The 19,699-nt window shown below is 38.2% G+C and overlaps 1 protein-coding gene across 1 annotated transcript; it reads left to right on the top strand.

Annotated features, from left to right (window-relative positions):
• The first annotated feature begins 17,949 nt into the window (after positions 1-17,949).
• LOC138441568 (olfactory receptor 7A17-like) lies at positions 17,950-18,960 on the top strand. The gene has a single exon (XM_069592696.1). The coding sequence runs from the start codon at positions 17,950-17,952 to the stop codon at positions 18,958-18,960; it is 1,011 nt and encodes a 336-aa protein (XP_069448797.1).
• The last annotated feature ends 739 nt before the right edge of the window (positions 18,961-19,699 follow it).

Below are 19,699 nucleotides of genomic sequence, written 5' to 3'. Positions count from 1 at the left end.
GATTAGACCTGATAGACAGAGTGCCTGGAGAGCTATGAATGGAGGTTCATGACATTGTACAGGAGGCTGTGATCAAGACTATCCCCAAGAAAAAGAAATGCAAAAGGCAAAATGGCCAGGGTCACAACTTTTGGGGGGCAGTGATTTCTCTCACTCTTTGGATATTCTTGTGCTGGACATTGGATACAATGCTCTGTATCTGGTAAGAAAACAAAGTCAGTAGTTGCTTTTAGAACTTCCTCACTTTTCCCACATTTAAAAGTTGTCACCTTTCCTATCACTGTACCCCCTGATGTAATAGTCAGACATACCTTGTTTAAACTTTATTCCTAAGTAACAGTCAATGCTTTCAGTTGTACATGAGGCCAAATTCATGGAAATTTCAGCTCCTATATGTCAGGAAGCTGACTTGCATCATCTGTGGCTCATTGTCCCCAAGGACACAATGTTTTCCTAACTCTTTTCTCCACTTTGGCTTCCAATGCTGGGCTTTGTATCTTTGTCCCAAAATGCTACATTATTCTTATAAGACTTGATAAGAACTCTTTAAAAGCTTTAAAGAATAAATTGGTTTTTAAGGGAAATAGGCCTTGAGATTTTGTCCCTTAAGTCTCTATCATAGTTTTGGCTTTAAAACAAATATATATTATATGTTTATTTATTCAGATATTAGTAACTATAAAATTGCTCTATTTACAAAGGAATTCTGTCTTCTGTTTTAGAAGTCTCTGTATTCAATGTCCCTCAGTCATCATGACACATTTAGATATTCTCAGGTTAACGGCTCCATTTCTTGGGCTTCCCTCATAGCTCAGTTGGTAAAGAATCTGCCTGCAATACAGGAGACCAGGGTTCGCTTCCTTGATGAGGAAGAGTCCCTGGAGAAGGAAATGGCAACCCACTTCAGTATTCTTGCCTGGAGAATCACATGGACAGAGGAACCTGGCAGATTGCAATCCATAAGGTCACAAGAGTTGGACATGATTTAGTGACTAAACCACCATTTCTTCCATTGTTATGTATATATTGAGCACATCCTATTGTTTCAGCCACTTCTCTCTTCCAGAAATCTTTTTATAAGTACATTTTTATAGTTTAATACGTTTTTGTAGATTATTATGTAATAGCTTGGAAGAGTGCCTGATTATACCCAGGCAAGCCAGAGTTCAGTGTGCATGCCCAGGGCTGCACACATGATCAGAAAAGATCTGAGAAGACACTAGACTTGCATTTCTGGCATATTTTGGGGTTCCATGCAACAAGGAGTGGAGTGTATGTAACAGCTGCAGGTGGTCTGGCTTAGAGTTTAAGAGTACCCAAGTTTAGAAGCAAGCTGCAAAGACTAATAGAGTTAGTTCTTGATGTGGTCATTGTTGTTTAATGTGTTCTTTTGGGATCCTTACATCTAAAGAAATCTCTCTCAGTCACTAACTGACTGCTGTGATAATGAAAAATAGATATATCAGTGATCATTCATGTCTAAGAACATAGTCTTTCTAAACAAATTTGAAAGTTCACTAAACAAAAGGACAGTTCTGCTCATAAAAACCCCGAACAGCAAAAAAACATGGAAGCAGGAAATAATTCTAATATTCACAATTTCCTCACTGTTGTATGCAAAATTCCAGTTTGCAACACAAAATTGAAAGCAATAGGAAAAGAGAAAAGAGCATATCCTGTGTTTTTCTTTTATGAAACAAAACAGAAATTGACAGAAACTATCCAAAGAGGTCCATCTAGTCAAGGCTATGGTTTTGCCAGTGGTCATGTATGGATGTGAGAGTTGGACTGTGAATAAAGCTGAGCACCGAAGAATTGATGCTTTTGAACTGTGGTGTTGGAGAAGACTCTTGAGAGTCCCTTGGACTGCAAGGAGATCCAAACAGTCCGTTCTAAAGGAGATCAGTCCTGGGTGTTCTGTGGAAGGAATGATGCTAAAGCTGAAACTCCAGTACTTTGGCCACCTCATGCAAAGAGTTGAGTCATTGGAAAAGACTCTGATGCTGGGAGGGATTGGGGGCAGGAGGAGAAGGGAACGACAGAGGATGAGATGGCTGGATGGCATCACCGACTCGATGGACATGAGTCTGAGTGAACTCCGGGAGTTGGTGATGGACAGGGAGGCCTGGAGTGCTGTGATTCATGAGGTTGCAAAGAGTTGGACACAACTGAGTGACTGAACTGAACTGAACTGAGTATCAGAAGTTCAGGTGGTCTAACATCCTGGACTCAGCACTCCCACCCCAGAGGCTCATGTCCAACTTCTGGTCAGGGAACCAAGATCCCACAAGCTGTTTGTTATGGCAATAAATGGGGGTTAAAACAAACAAAAAAAAAACACCTCCTCCCCACCCTGCAAAAGAAACAAACAGCAACAACAAAAAAATAAGAAACAAGAAATGAACCTAGACAAATGGTAAAAGCAAAATCAGAGAAATAGAAACGAAAACAAAGGAACATACACATACACATACACAAACACAAATGAAACCAAAACAGACCAAAGGAGACAAAGTCCAAGAGAGTGACCTGGCAAGAAAAGGAAACTAAAAAATTAATCAACCAATTAAAAGAAAACTAAAATGCAGAACAGAAAACAAGACCAAAGTAGAATTCCACTTAAGGAATAAAGAAAAAAAAGCAAAACAAATAAACATCCAAAAGCTCCACACCCTGCGCGTGATACAGCAGTAGAACCCTCGCTCCAAGGCTGCTTGGCTTTCCTCCAAAGGCGCTCACTGCCATGGACTTCCTCCCTCCCATTCCCTTGGTCTGTCTCCTCACAGTCTACAGTAGTTCTAGCCCTATGTTTGCACTCCAATCACCAAGCTCCAGCTACCAGCCACCATTCTGTGTGATGGACTCACATCCCTGTCCAGGGGTACATAGTTTCAATTTTCAGCATTGAGTACAATGTTGGCTATGGTTTTATCATATGTAGCTTTCATTATGTGAGGTGTTTTATACCTACTTTGTTGAGCGTTTTCATTATAAATGTTTAGCTTTTCAAAAGTTTTTCTGCATCTATTCAGATGATCCTATGACTTTTTTTCTTCTCTTTGTTAACTAGAAATATCACATTTTTCATTCTGTGGATATTTAACCATCCTTGTATCTCGGGGGTAAATCTCAGTCGGCCATGATGTATAATTCTTTTAACATGTTGAATTTGTTTCACTAGTATTTTGTTGAGGATTTTTGCCATTATTTTCATTGGTGCAATTGATCTGTCATTTCCTTTTTTTGTGGTGTCCTTGGCTGGTCGAATGATGAAGTTATAAAATTCTCAGAAATCAGTGAATTAAAAATGACATGGCAAACCTGAATTTTCACTCAGAAGATCTAAAACTACCTACACCTGACTTGCACAGGTCCACAGCCTTGCTACTCAAAAAGGGGTCCACAGATTAAGACCTGTAGCATCAACATCACCCAGAAGATTCTTTTGATTTTCAGAATAACTGGACCCTCCATGTCCTGATGATTCAGAACCTACATTACAACTACAACCATGGGTGTTACCTATGCATGTTGAAATTGAACAAATTCTGGTTTTCTCACCTTCTCATGTTGACAGCTGGGGCTAGATAGTTATTTGTATTAGGTATTGTTGGTGTTCAGCAGCATTCCTTCAAGCACTGATGAATATTCCCAGGGGCAATATAATCTCTGATTGAGAACATTGGCCTGCAGCTTGGGCTTCCCAGGTGGTGCTAGTGGTAAAGAACCTGCCTGCCAATGCAGGAGACAAAAGAGATGTGGGTTCAATCCCTGGGTCAGGAAGATCCCCTGGAGGAGGGCATGGTAACTCACTCCAATATTCTTGCTTGGAGAATCTCAGGGACAGAGGAGCCCGGGGGCTAAAGTCTATAGGGTCGCAAAGAGTTGGACACAGCACACACACATGGCCTACAGCTTGAAAAATAGAAGTATCCAGACAGAATTCCAATTAAGGCCCTTTCCTCACTCAGTTTGAATCCTTAGGTGGATCATTAAATTCCCTTAAACACATTATTGCAGTGTGGGACAGTGTTCATAATGTTATAATACTACTTCATAGCATAAACTTTTCTAAAATTTACATCAGGCAATGCCTGTAAGACCCAAAGCCCAGGTTAAATAGCATTAAAAAGGCTGCATATATTTTTATAACTAAGAAATATCTTATATTGAGTGACTAAATGATGGCTCCTAACTTATGATTTGGTATGAAATCCCTAGTTTTTTGAACAAATGTGTTAGGAAGCCATTGAATGGGATGCCAAGATTAAATATCAGATAAACACAGTTATCCCTCTTGTTGAAAAGGGAAGAATAATTTTCTGAAGCTAAAAAGGCTGTGTACCAACCACAAATTAGTCTTTTAAGCATCTAAGAGACTTAGTCCTGATAGGTCCCTTAGTCTCATTGGAGAAAACATTACCTAACAGTTGAGATAAGGTGTGCATGGTTAGATCTGAAAACCAAAGACAAGCAGTAATAAAAACTGGGTTCACCTGACCTCTAACCGGACCTCTTGGGATCAGAGAATCATTTGGAAAAAGTGGCCCTTTGGTCTTTTCCAGAGGCCCAGAGAGAAAACAGGTACTTAGAAGTTGTAGTAACTGGAAGAAAATGTGCTTAATGAGCAGGCATAGAGAGTTATCAATGTCTCCTTTGTTGCATTCCCTTAGTGTTTGCATCCCTAAGCTGCAGAAGACATGATATTTGTTTCCTAAGTCTGGATCAGGATTCAGTGCTTTAATACTCTGCAGTCTTGTCTGGTGACAGAGCTTCAGTCTTCATCATCAACAATCCAAGAATTAGTTCAGCTTTCACAAGTAACCTGCCTCTCAGAAACCCCATCTAGGTAAGTCTGAGAACATAGGAAGTGCTCCATAAAAGATTCAGAGAAAAGGAAACTTGAAAACATTTATCTAAAGCCAAATGAGAGCCTAATCAGCCTAGCCCAGAGATGAGTAATTACTGTTTTTGTACTCATGATTAACTAATCATATGTAATTGATTTATTTAATATGTTAATAAGGATGTGTCTGTTTGACTCTACAATGCAAGCTGACAAGTGATGGGAATGGAGGTCCAATTCAATGACCTTGTAAATAAGTGAGATAAAATAGTTCCAGTAAAATTAAAACATATATGAGTTCTACTGTTCAGAGAAGGAGGAAAGTATAACATATGTAGAAGACTGCAGCAAATTATGACTATTATTTTTTAGTTTCTAAGTTGGGGTGTTTTTAAGCATGTTCTGTATTCACTTAAAAGATCCAGACCAGAAGAGGTAGATATTACTGCAACAGCAGTTTATGAGAATCTATTTCAGAGTATCTTCTCTCATGCTGTATATTCATATAAAAAGACATATTTAATAAGTCTGAAGAGGAATATTAAATACTTTTCCTTTGCAGGAATTTCATTGCTAGCAAGCCTGCATTTTGGAGAAGGGGTTGTTACCATGCATTTACATTCTCTATTGCAAATGGAATGTGAAAGTCATTTGCCCAGTTTATATACAAGAGTCTGAGTTTTTAAATTTGTCTTTTATTCTGCATTCAAAGAAAAAAAATATTTTCCACTAACTTTGCTGTTTGGCATAAATTCTTATACACATACACACACACATATGCATTGGGGGTAATGTTTAATCAGTTCTATTAGTCCATCATGTCATATTCTCCTATATTACATTTCATACAGGGAAACTTTTTCTATATCCTCTGTTGTAATAACAACCTCTATACATGTTATATTCTTATTTCACATTGGTTTTTCCATATTAGTAGCTTTTTGACTTTTGTGATTAAATGTTTTCATGATAGCAATCATCTTCTCCCCTCTTATGGAAGATATTCTTTTGCATTCAGATAACTACTGCTTTTTTTTTCATAAGCATACTGGAATTGCTTATCTTTTTACTGATAGGAATTATAACTTTACATACTGTTTCTTCTGCTTTGCAAAAATTGTACCTTTATATATATATTTCTTATTTACAGGTCTTTGCCATTATAATCTTTAATTAGAGGCCCGTGTGATGTGACTAAAATTTTATATTTTATACATCTTATTCCATAAGTCAGTCTTAAGATTTTTATTAAATATCATTTGATACAATTGTGTGAAACCACTAGTCTTTTCCTGGTTGTATTTTCCTTGAAATTGTTTTTATTTTATAGATTTTTATTTCTTTAATATTTTTTCTGTATAAATGCATTCACTTTGAAAACACAAAATGGAGCAAAATATAAAGTCCCTGCTCCTTTGGATCTTCAATCATAATGGAAAAGGCCTATTACAGTAATCTAAATGAATGAATGTGATATACTTTCCTCAGAGATAAATCATGTTTAAAAAGATTAATTTTCATGGTCTGTGTAGGAGGTGCATGATGTAGAGAAGCCTCTGCTTGTTGGACAAGGAACAGAACCAGATCTAGAGTTTACCCATCAGAAATAACAAGAGGTCAAAGCCAAAGTTCAGTAATAACACAGAAAATAATGTCACAAGGGAAAATGAAAGAAGGGCCAGCACATCTGCTATTGCACAATACCTAAAAAATTTGTGGTCAAATAAGCATGCATTGGAGAAGGAAATGGCAACCCACTCCAGTGTTCTTGCCTGACGAATCCCAGGGACAGGGGAGCCTGGTGGGCTGCCGTCTATGGGGTCACAGAATCGGACACGACTGAAGTGACTTAGCAGCAGCAGGAGCAAGCATGGATAGATATAGGAATCACAGTTAGATCCAGAGAATGAGGCAGATCCCATGGTGAGGCAACTGAAGCAATAAAAGTTCAGACTGTTGTTTCTTGAGAGTGAGGTGATTTCAGCACCCACACTGCTACCTGTTCCCTCTGCAACCAGGCTTTTCTGTCAGGCTTTTCATTCATGCTACTTCCTCCTCATTAGTGGGACTTCACTTTTAAGCTATTCTTGCCTTAGAACCCACTGCAGTGGGTTCTAGATGTTTTCAACTATGTATCAAATCCATGCCTTTATTTTGTGATCCAGAATGCGTGTGTGCTAACTCACTTCAGTCGTGTCCGACTCTTTGTGACCTATGGACCATAGCCCACCATAGGCTCCTCCATCTGTGGGATTCTCCAGGCAAGAATACTGGGGGGGGGTGGGGGTTGCCATGCCCTTCTCCAGGGAATCTTCCCAACCCAGGGATCAAACCAGTGTCTCTTACATCTCCTGTATTGGAAGGCAGGTTCTTTACCACTGGGCTTCCCAAGTGAGCACTACCTGAAAAGCCCATGATCCAGGATGCACATTCACAAAAACACTGAAGAATAAAACACGAGCACATACACGTATACTCACACACAACTGAACAAAGTACCATGAAAGAATTTTGCATGGAGCTTTACTATGTCTTCCCTGATAGCTCAGTTGGTAAAGAGTCTGCCTGCAGTGTGGGAAACCAGGTTGAATCCCAGGGAAGGGAAGATCCCCTGGAGAAGGAAATGGCAACCCACTCCAGTATTCTTGCCTGGAGAATTCCACGGACAGAGGAGCCTAGTGGGCTGCAGTTCATGGGGTCACAAAAAGTCGGACACAACTGACTAACACTTTCACTTACTATGTATGATGTTCACTGAGTTTTTCACTCCATTCTATTGAATTCTTAGAAACCAGAGTCTGAAACCCTAATGGGTCTCAATGTTAGAATGTGGAAAACATTCCTCTGACGTATTCTGTACTCCTATGTTAGAACATTTGGCTCTCTGTATCTTTGGGTTCTACATCTGTGGATTCATCCAGCTACAGATTAGAAATAGCCCCAAAACATCCAGAGAGTTCCAAAAAGTAAATACGAATTTGAGATACACCACTGTGATAAACTTTGCTGTTCGCTACATCCCAATGAACTATTTTATATAGCTGGAAGTTTGCACCTTTTAACTCCCTTACCCACTTTGCTCCTCAGTCTTCTCTGGAGACCACCAATATTTTTCTGTTTCTATCATAATGTTTTCTGTTTGTTTGTTTGGTCTGAGTTTTTTTTGTTATTTTAGATTCCACATATAAGTGATACTATGCAGTGTCTATCTTTCTCTGTCTGACCTTTTCACTTAACATAAAACAGTCAAGGTCCATCTGCGCTATCACAAAAAGCAATATTTCATTACTTTTTATGGCCAAATTAAAAAGGCATAGCTTCTTTATTCATTCATCCATTGAGAATTGTATTAAATAAGAAGGTGGTTTTGGGTAACAAACAGTTTAATAATATTCATTATTTCAATTACAAGTGGGGTATGTCTTTCCATTTATTTGTGTCTTCTTCAGTTTCTTTCATCAATCTCTTATACTTTTCAGAGTATAGGTCTTATGGCTCCCCAGTTAAATTTGTTCTTAGGTGTTTTATTTTTTTGATACAACTGTAAAAGGGATTACTTCTTAATTTCTATTTTGATAGTTTGTGGTCACTGTATAGAAATGCAGCAGGTTTGCAACTGATTTTCTGTTCTGCACTTGGTTGAATTCATTTATGTTTAACAGTTTTTGGTGGCACCTAGAATTTTGTAAACATAAAGTTGTTTCTTCTATAAATGGTTACAATTTTATGTCTTCTTTCCAATTTGAAGGCATTTTATCTATTCCTTGCACTGTTTCTTTAGTTGGAACTTCAAATACTATTTTGAATAAAAATGGCAAGAGAAAAGACAATATATAGAATTGAAATATTGTAGAACTTAAATATAAGGGGTTAGTATAAAAATGTGTAAAGAACTCATATAATCCAATGGATAAAAAATAATAACTCAGGCTTCCAGTTCAAGATGGTGGAGTAGAAGGACATGTGCTCATCTCCTCCTTCAAAAGCACCAAAATCACACCTAGCTGTTGAACAACCATCAACAGGAGGATGCTGGAACCTACCAAAAAAGATACCCCACATCCAAAGACAAAGAAGAAACCACAGTAAGATGGTAGGAGGGGCACAATCATGATAAAATCAAACTCCATACCCACCAGATATACTGGAGAACAATAGTACCAAAGAAGTTCTCCCACTGTTGTGAAGGTTCTGAACCCCGTATCAAGCTTCCAGCCTGGGGATCCAACAAAGGGACTGGGACTTCCCAAGGAATCTGACCTTGAAGGCCAGTGGGATTTGATTACACGACTTCCACAGGAGTAGGGGAAACAGAGACTCCAGTCTTGGAGGGCACAAATAAAACCTTGCATGCAGCAAGACTCAGAGGAAAGGAGCAGTGACTCCACAGGAGACTGAACCAAAACTATCTGCTAGGGTTGGAGGGTCTCCTGTAGAGGTGTGGTTCAGCAGGGGTTCACCACAGGGATGGGGGCAGCAGAAGTCTGGGAAGGTCCCCCTTGGTGTAAACCATAGAGCCCATAGACCTGAGGACTGGGTAACCTCAGGTCAAAAAAGTACCAGGGAGGGTGTACAACCCCACCCATCAGCAGACGATTGGATGAAAGTTTTACTGAACAAGGCCCTGCCCGCCAGAGCAAGACCCAGTTTTTCCCATCACCAGTCCCTCCCATCAGGAAACTATACCCAAGCTTCTTAACCTCCTCCATCAGAGGGCAGACAGAAGAAGCAAGAGAAGCACAGTCCCACAGAAACTAAAACAGAAACCACATTGTAGAAAGTTATGTCCCAGATGAAGGGAAAAGATAAAACCCCAGAAAAACAACTAAATGAAGTGGAGATAGGCAACCTTCCAGTAAAAGAATTCAGAATAATGATAGTGAAGATGATTCAAGATATCAGAAAAAGAATGGAGGCAACAATTGAGAAGATGCAAGAAATGTTTACCAAAGACCTAGAAGAACTAAAGAACAAACACACAGAGATGAATAATACACTAGAAGGAATCCATGGCAGAATAACTGAGGCAGGAGAATGGATCAATGACATGGAGTACAGAATGGTGGAAATCACTGCCTCAGAACAGAATACAGAAAAAAGAATGAAAAGAAATAAAGACAGCCTAAGAGATCTCTGGGACAACATTAAATGCACCAACATTCATATTATTGGTTTCCCAGAGGAGATGAGAGAAAGAAAGGACCTGAGAAAATATTTGAAGATATAGTAGCTCAAAACTTCCTGAACATGGGAAATGAAAGAGTCAGCCAAGTCCAGGAAGCACAGAGAGTCCCAGGAAGGATAAATCCAAGGAGGAACACACTGAGACACATTGTAATCAAACTGAAAAAAAGTAAAGACTGAGATAAAATATTAAAAGCACAAGGGAAAAACAACAAATAACATATGAGGGAACTCCCATCAGGCTGTCAGCTAATTTCTCAACAGAAACTCTATAAGCCAGAAGGGAATGGCATGATGTATTTAAAGTGATGAAAGGGAATAACCTAGAACCAAGAATACTCTACTCAGCAAGACTCTCCTTCAGATTTCTTGGAGAAATAAAAAGTTTGCAGAAGAGCAAAAGCTAAGAGAATTCCATACCAGCAAACCAACTTTACAACAAATACTAAAAGAACTTCTCTGGGCAGGAGGAAAAGACCTGCCTACAGAAAATAAACCCAAAACAATTAAGAAAATGGTAATAGGATCATACATATTGATAATTACCTTAAATGTAAATGAGTCAAATGCACCAACCAGCTGGCTGAGCAGATGAAAACACATGCATATTTGCACTTCCACTTACCTCATCACTCTGCTTGACACCCCAAATTGTATGTAATTATTTTATATTGTTTTATATTGTTAGGTTAATCATGTTCCTATTATGGCTTGCAATTATAATTATCTTTTATTTTTTGTGAGGCTATTGATTGTGAAAACTGATGAACATCTTTCTTTATTATGATTATGTAACTATTATTCACTTCATATCATTGTATCATGATTGGTCAACAGAAAAATAACAGAATTCTTTATCACCAAAGCTATCATTTAACAGAAAAACCTGTAATCACTTTTTAAAATCCAGATGTATATCAGAATTATCTTGGAAGTTTTTGAAAAATACAAATTCCCAGGTATTGTTTTTTTCCTCCATATTACCAGAGATATTTCTAATGAGCAGTCATGTTTAAAAACAGCTGGACTATATGAGGATCTTTTACTTTTATCTAGTTTGTTTCTCTTTTTCTATTTCATATTCAGTACTCCCTTTTAATTTATGTTTTCCAATTTCTCCATCTCTTCATTTTTTGTTCTTAGGTTCTTTCTCAAGACTTTATCGATCATAGTAGAAAAGTTTTTGTATAAATATATATAATACATATAATATACATTTTTTAGAAAACATGAAGTTTTGCCTAACTAAAATATTTATGACATTTTGATTCCTCTTGTTTGACTTAGTATGAATAGAATTCTAGATTTCTAATTTAAAAAAATATACAATAAGCAACAAAGGTTTACTGTATAGCACAGGGAACTATAGTCCATATCTTGTAGTAAGCTATAGTGGAAAATAATTTCAATAATAATATATGTGTATATGTATAACCAAGTCACACACACACACCGAAAAACCCCCTCTACTTTTTGAAATTAAGTAACATTTGTCTTTTTGCCAGTTTTTCTAAATGTCCTATGGACATCTAATAACAATGTATGAGACACAAAATTTAAAAATATTTCTGTAGGATATAAGGTAAATAGAAATAGAAATCTATTACATTTAAATTATTAATGACATCATTCAAGATGCTCCTGTTCTTATTTTTTCTGTACTTGATAAAACATTCTCAGAGAAATGTGAGTATGTCTCACTATGATGATATATTTTTTCTTTTCTCTTGCATTTCTTCTAATTTTTGCTTTATTTATCTTTGTTTCTTTGTTGTTAGGTGTCTAATGGTTTATAATGTCTATCTTCTTTGTGAATTGTACCTTTTATCATTAAAAATATTCACCTTTGTTTCATTTTAAAATGAATAAATTAATTTTTAAAAGTTATGAGGAATGGAGATATATGTTTGATGGAAAAATAGGACAAAATTTTGGCATGAATTAAAATTGGTTATTTGAGAATGGGGAAAAGGAAGACCAGGATAAAATTGTAGAGGAATTTGGAAAGGAAATCTTGGGGGGAAATGTATGCTTTTTCAAGTTGGCTAAGATTAAAGTGTACTTAGATTTATTTTTTATTTATTTATCTTTTTAGAATGTACTGCCTACATTATTTTTTTATATAAATTTATTTATTTTAATTGGAGGCTAATTGCTTTACAATATTGTATTGGTTTTGCTATACATTGACATGAATCTGGAATGTTGATAATCATAAATTTTAATGTAATCAAAAGTAAACTGATGCAATATTAGAATTTGGTTTTCTCTGTTGAAATAGCAAATTTTGTTGGATTTTTTAATCTGTTCTTAATAAGAAACTGTAAACAAAAGTACTCTTTCTTTGTTTTTTGCCTTTTAAATGATGTCAAAAAACAAAAGATTCTGTGTTTTAACAAAACAAAAATGGGCAAAGGACTTGATTAGACATTTTTTCACGGAAGATATATGAAACTCCAACAAGTACATGAAAAAATGTTTAGCATCACTAGTCATTAGGGAAATTAAAACTCAGAGATAGCACCTCACATCGTTTTGAATGGTCATCTTCAAGAAAGTATAGTTTAAAAATGTTAGCTTGTGCGTGGGTTAAAGGGAAAACTTGTGCACCTTCAGTGAGACTGTAAATTCTAACAAGCACAATACTATGGGAAACAGTATGGAGGACCCTCAAAATATTAAAAATAGAAATAATATATGATCCAGAAGCTCTAATTCTGAGAAAATATCTAAGGAAACAAAAACAATCTCTTAAAATATATCTGCACCCTTATGTTTATAGCAAAATTATTCACAATAGCCAAGACATGGAAAACAACCTGAGTATCTATGGATGGATGAATGGATAAAGAGTTTGAGATGCATGTATACAATGGAATGCCACTTGGCCATAAAAAACTAAGAAATTTGATGATTTATGACTATGAATGGACCATAAAGTTATTATGCTAAGTGAAAGAATTATGCTAAGTGAAAGAATTCAAAGAGAGAAGACAAATACTGTATGATGTCACTCATACATGGAAATGTAAAAAATTGAAAAAAAAAACATAGGAAAAGAAAATGGACTTATTCTTTTCAGAAGTAGCGAGTTTAGGCTGGGGAAAATGAAAGGTTGTCAAAAGACACAAACTTCCAGATCTGAGAGGTTATTGGCAGGTGGATTTTTTTTATCGCTGAACCACAGGGGAAACCCCAGTTCACAATACATGAAAACTAAATCTTCATGTTGTGCACCTTAAACTTATTCAGTGATATATGTCAATTATTTTTCAATGAAACTAGAAAAAATAAACAGTTCTTACCATGAATTTTTTAAGTGGTGAGAGTAGACACCCTTGCTTTTCTTGTTCTTGATCATCATAAAAGAAAAGCTTTTTATGTTTCTTCATTGAATATGGCATTAGCTGTGGTATAATATATGGCCTGTATTATGTTGAAGTTTGTTATTTCTTTACCCAATTTGTTAAGAGTTTTTATAGTAAAGGGATGCTGAATTTTGTCAAATGCTCTTTCTGCAACAATTGATATGGGCATATGATTTTAATCTTCACTTTATTAATGTAGTTTATCACATTCATTGAGTCACAGATATTGAATGCTTGCATCCCTGAAATAAGTCTCATTTGATTATGATATATGGTCCTTTTTATGTGTTCTTGAATTAGGTTTGATAATATTTTATTGAGGATTTTTGCATCTATCTTGATCAGGGATATTAGTCTGTAATTTTCTTGTGGAGCTCTTGTGTGGTTTTGGTATTAGGAAAAGCTGGCCTCATAAAGTAAGTTTGGAAGAGTTTTTTCCTCACCTATTTTTGAATACTTTGTGAAGATTCATATTAATTCTTCTTAATACGTGATAGAATTCACCAGTAAAGCCATTTTTTCCTGAAAAAATGTTTTGTTGGGAGATTATTTCTCATGGATTCAATCTCCTTACTAGTAATTGATCTATTTCTCACTGATTCAATCTCCTTACTAGTAACTGATCTCTTCAGATTTTTCCTTTCATAATGATTTAGTTTTGGTAAATTACATTTTTCGAAAAATTTATCTGCCTTTTTCTAGATTGTCCAATTTATTCACATATAACTGTTCATAAAGGTCCTTTATAATCCTTTGTATTTCTCTGGTATCAGTAATAACATCTCTTGTTTCTGATTTTATTTGAGTCCTAGGCATTCCTTCTGCCAAGTGCGCACACACATACACACACACACACATAAATTTTCACCTCCCTCCCTCCCTTACTTGAAGTCACTTTTCATATATCATCTTGTTTTTAGGTCTTGCATGCTGCTGCTGCTAAGTCACTTCAGTCATGTCCGACTCTGTGCGACCCCATAGATAACAGCCCACCAGGCTCCCCGTCCCTGGGATTCTCCAGGCAAGAACACTGGAGTGGGTTGCCATTTCCTTCTCCAATGCAAAAAAGTGAAAAGTGAAAATGAAGTCTCTTAGTCATGTCCAAACCTCAGCGACCCCATGGACTGCAGCCTTCCAGGCTCCTCTGTCCATGGGATTTTCCAGGCAAGAGTACTGGAGTGGGGTGCCATTGCCTTCTCTTGCATAAATACCCATAAAAATTAACTGTACTATTCACTCACTCATGTTCACCTGCTTTACCTTTCTTCATAACACCTATCCTATCTGAAATGGTATATACTTTTCTTATTCGCTCTGTGTGGATCACAATAAAGTGTGGAAAATTCTGAAAGAGATGGGAATACCAGACCACTTGACCTGCCTCTTGAGAAATCTGTATGCAGGTCAGGAAGCAACAGTTAGAACTGGACATGGAACAACAGACTGGTTCCAAATAGGAAAAGGAGTACGTCAAGGCTGTATATTGTCACCCTGCTTATTTAACTTCTATGCAGAGTACATCATGAGAAACACTGGACTGGAAGAAACGCAAGCTGGAATCAAGATTGCCGGGAGAAATATCCATAACCTCAGATATGCAGATGACACCACCCTTATGGCAGAAAGTGAAGAGGAACTCAAAAGCCTCTTGATGAAAGTGAAAGAGGAGAGTGAAAAAATTGGCTTAAAGCTCAACATTCAGAAAACGAAGATCATGGCATCTGGTCCCATCACTTCATGGGAAATAGATGGGGAAACAGTAGAAACAGTGTCAGACTTTATTTTTGGGGGCTCCAAAATCACTGCAGATGGTGAGTGCAGCCATGAAATTAAAAGACTCTTACTCCTTGGAAGAAAAGTTATGACCAACCAAGATAACATATTCGAAAGCAGAGACATTACTTTGCCGACTAAGGTCCGTCTAGTCAAGGCTATGGTTTTTCCAGTGGTCATGTATGGATTTGAGAGTTGGACTGTGAGGCTGAGTGCCAAAGAATTGATGCTTTTGAACTGTGGTGTTGGAGAAGACTCTTGAGAGTCCCTTGGACTGCAAGGAGATCCAACCAGTCCATTCTGAAGGAGATCTTTGGAAGGAATGATGCTAAAGCTGAAACTCCAGTACTTTGGCCACCTCATGCGAAGAGTTGACTCATTGGAAAATACTGTGAGGCTGGGAGGGATTGGGGGCAGAAGGAGAAGGGGACGACAGAGGATGAGATGGCTGGATGACATCACGGACTTGATGGACGTGAGTCTTAGTGAACTCCGGGAGTTGGTGATGGACAGGGAGGCCTGGCGTGCTGCGATTCATGGAGTCACAAAGAGTCAGACACGACTGAGCGGCTGAACTGAACTGAACTGAACTGAACCAGGCTCAGGCTTCCCAGGTTGCTCAAGTGGTTAAGAATCTGCCTGCAATGCAGGAGACCTGCATTCGATTCCTGAGTTGGGAAAATCCCTTGAAGAAGGGTATGGCAACCCACTCCAGTATTCTTGTCTGGAGAATTCCAAGGAAAGAGGAGCCTGGTGGGCTACAGTCAATGTGGTCTCAAAGGGTCAGACACAACTGAGCACACACACAACTTTATCATTTGTTTAAACAGTTTTTGTCCATTTTCCTCCATCATTGAAATGTAGGGATTTTTGCCTTTCAGCACACTAAGCTATTGCCTAGACAATAAGTTAAACATGGTCAGACCTCAATTCACATCCCTGAAATGCATGAAGAATTTTTCATTAAAACTACAAAATACATGACCTTTTAGGGGTGAAACGGAGGAACAAAAAGTCAATGTCCAAGGTGGCATAGAAAATGCAATAATAAAAAAGCAGATCCACATGCAAAATATTAAAACAATTTTCTTGACTACAAAACAAGTGTATGCAATATGGTCAGTCAGTCAGTTCAGTTGCTCAGTTGTGTCTGGCTCTTAATGACCCCATAGACTGCCATCATCAACTCCTGGAGCTTACTCAAACTCATGTCCATTGAGTTGGTGATGCCATCCAACCATCTCATCCTCTGTCAGCCCCTTCTCCTCTGGCCTTCAATCTTTCCCAGCATCAGGGTTTTTCTAATGAGTCAGTCCTTCGCATCACATGGCCAAAGTATCAGAGTTTCAGCTTCAGCATCAGTCCTTCCAATGAATATTCAGGACTGATTTCCTTTAGGATGGACTGGTTCTCCTTGCAGTCCAAGGGACTCTCAAGAGACTTCTCCAACACTACAGTTCAAAAGCATCAATTCTTTGGTGCTCAGCTTTCTTTATAGTCCAATTCTCAGATCCATACATGACTACTGGAAGAATCATAGTTTTGACTAGATGGACCTTTGTTGGCAAAGTAATGTCTCTGCTTTTTAATACAATGTCTAGGTTGGTCATAACTTTTCTTTCAAGGAGCAAATGCCTTTAATTTCATGGCTGCAGTCACCATCTGCAGTGATTTTGGAGCCCCCCAAAATAAAATTTGTCACTGTTTCCATTGTTTCTCCATCTATTTGCCATGAAGTGATGGGACCGGATGCTATGGACTTAGTTTTGAATACTGGATTTTAAGCCAACTTTTTCCACTCTCCTCTTTCACTTTCATCAAGAGGCCTTTAGTTCCTCTTTCTGCCATGAAGGTGTTGTCATCTGCATATCTGACGTTATTGATATTTCTCCCAGCAATCTTGACTCTAGCTTGTGCTTCATCCAGCCTGGCATTTCACATGATGTAATCTGCATAGAATTTAAAGAAGCAGAGTGACAATATACAGCCTTGACATACTCCTTTCCCAATACTCCTTTCCCAACAGAACCAGTCTGTTGTTCCATGTCCAGTTCTAACTGTTGCTTCCTGACCTGCATACAGATTGCTCAAGAGGCAGGTCAGGTGGTCTGGTATTCCCATCTCTTTCAGAATTTTCCACAGAATTCTCCACCAAGGCCTTTGCTGCGATCCACAGTCAAAGGCCTTGGTGTAGTCAATAAAGCAGAAATAGATGTTTTTCTGTAATTCTCTTGCTTTTTCTATGATCCAACGGGTGTTGGCAACTTGATCTCTGGTTCCTCTGCCCTTTCTAAATCCAGCTTGAACATCTGGAATTTCATGGTTCACATACTGTTGAAGCCTGGCTTGGAGAATTTTTAGCATTACTTTGCTAGTGTGTGAGATGAGTGTAATTGTGTGGTAGTTTGAACATTCTTTGGCATTGCCTTTCTTTGGGATTGGAAAGAAAACTGACCTTTTCCAGTCCTGTGGCCACTGCTGAGTTTTCCAAGTTTGCTGGCATATTAAGTGCAGCACTTTCACCCCATCATCTTTTAGAATTTGAAATAACTCAACTGGAATTCCATCACCTCCACTAGCTTTGTTCGTAGTGATGCTTCCTAAGGCCCCCTTGACTTTGCATTCCAGAATGTCTGACTCTAGGTGAGTGATCACACCATCGTGGTTATCTGGTTCATGAAGATCTTTTTTGTATAGATACAAGTAACTTATGTAATAAAAGTTTGTGTGAATATTAGTAATATTGTTTCCTTCTTTCCTGGAAGTCACTTCAACCACATGGAACCACGTAATGATACACAAATTTCAGAATTTCTCCTTCTGGGATTTTCGGAGGAACCAGAACTTCAGCCCCTCATATTTGGGCTTTTCCTCTCCATGTACCTGATCACTGTGTTTGGAAACCTACTCATCATCCTGCTTGTCAGCTCAGACTCCCACCTCCACACCCCCATGTACTTCTTCCTCTCCAATCTGTCCTTTGTAGACATCTGCTTCACCTCCACCACCATCCCAAAGATGCTGTGGAACAACAAATCTCAGAGCAAAGTTATAACCTATGAAGGTTGCATCACACAAATTTATTTTTTCATACTCTCTGGAGTATTGGACATCTTTCTCTTGACTGTAATGGCCTATGACCGGTTTGTGGCCATCTGCCACCCCCTGTATTACACAGTCATTATGAACCCCCGGCTCTGTGTACTGCTAGTTCTGGTGTCTTGGATAGTGTGTATATTGAATTCCTTGTTACAAAGTTTAATGTTGTTGCAGCTTTCCTTTTGCACAGATGTGAAAATCCCCCACTTTTTTTGTGACCTCAGTCAACTGATCCAACTTGCCTGTTCTGATACATTTCTTAATAACATGGTGATGTATTTGGCAAGTGTTCTGTGGGGGGGTGGTGCCCTGGCTGGTATCCTTTACTCTTACTCTAAGATAGTTTCCTCTATACATGGAATGTCATCGTCTCAAGGGAAGTATAAAGCATTTACTACATGTGCATCTCACCTCTTAATTGTCTCCTTATTTTTTTGTACAAGCCTAGGAGTGTACCTTAGCTCTGCTGCTACCCATGGCTCACAGTCAAGTGCAACAGCCTCAGTGATGTACACTGTAGTCACACCCATGCTGAACCCCTTCATCTATAGTCTGAGGAACAAAGACATAAAGGTGGCTATGAAGAGATTCTTTGTGATGGAAAGTCTTAAAAGGCCAATTGTTCTGGGTCTGGAGAGGTGCCCATGGCTTAAGGGATCAAAGCGTCAGTCAGTAGTTGTGATTCTTTAATCAGATTGTGAAAGTAGAATTTGCTTTTACTAATTTTCTAGAATTTTCATTTTTTCAGCTATTCCATGTAATTTAGTTACTCATTTTATTAAGCTATCTTCTGTCTCAGATATCCAACAGCTTTCCCCTCTTTGTTTCTAAAATATTCCCAAACTTTGATATTAAAAATTGGACATTCCCAATTACTCATGCAACTACTTGGATTTACTAAGAACAATTTCTTCTCAAATGACTAATATCACCCCGTGTAATACGTCTTTCAGTTCAGTTCAGTTCAGTTCAGTCACTCAGTCGTGTCCGACTCTTTGCGACCCCATAAATCGCAGCACGCCAGGCCTCCCTGTCCATCACCAACTCCCAGAGTTCACTCAAACTCACGTCCATAGAGTCAGTGAGGCCATCCAGCCATCTCATCCTCAGTCATCCCCTTCTCCTCCTGCCCCCCAATCCCTCCCAGCATCAGAGTCTTTTCCAATGAGTCAACTCTTCGCATGAGGTGGCCAAAGTACTGGAGTTTCAGCTTTAGCATCATTCCTTCCAAAGAAATTCCAGGGTTGATCTCCTTCACAATGGACTGGTTGTATCTCCTTGCAGTCCAAGGGACTCTCAAGAGTCTTCAACACCACAGTTCAAAAGCATCAATTCTTCGGTGCTCAGTTTTCTTCACAGTCCAACTCTCACATCCATACATGACCACTGGAAAAACCATAGCCTTGACTAGACGGACCTTAGTCGGCAA

The sequence above is a fragment of the Ovis canadensis genome, chromosome 5 (genome assembly GCF_042477335.2).
Source record: "Ovis canadensis isolate MfBH-ARS-UI-01 breed Bighorn chromosome 5, ARS-UI_OviCan_v2, whole genome shotgun sequence".
NCBI classification, from domain to species: Eukaryota; Metazoa; Chordata; class Mammalia; order Artiodactyla; family Bovidae; genus Ovis; species Ovis canadensis.
Note: the sequence above shows the minus strand (reverse complement) of the source record. Positions and strands in the feature narration are given on the sequence as shown.

Coding starts and splice junctions, on each gene's coding strand:
- LOC138441568 (XM_069592696.1), top strand. CDS start 17,950: ATGGAACCACGTAATGATACACAAATTTCAGAATTTCTCCTTCTGGGA.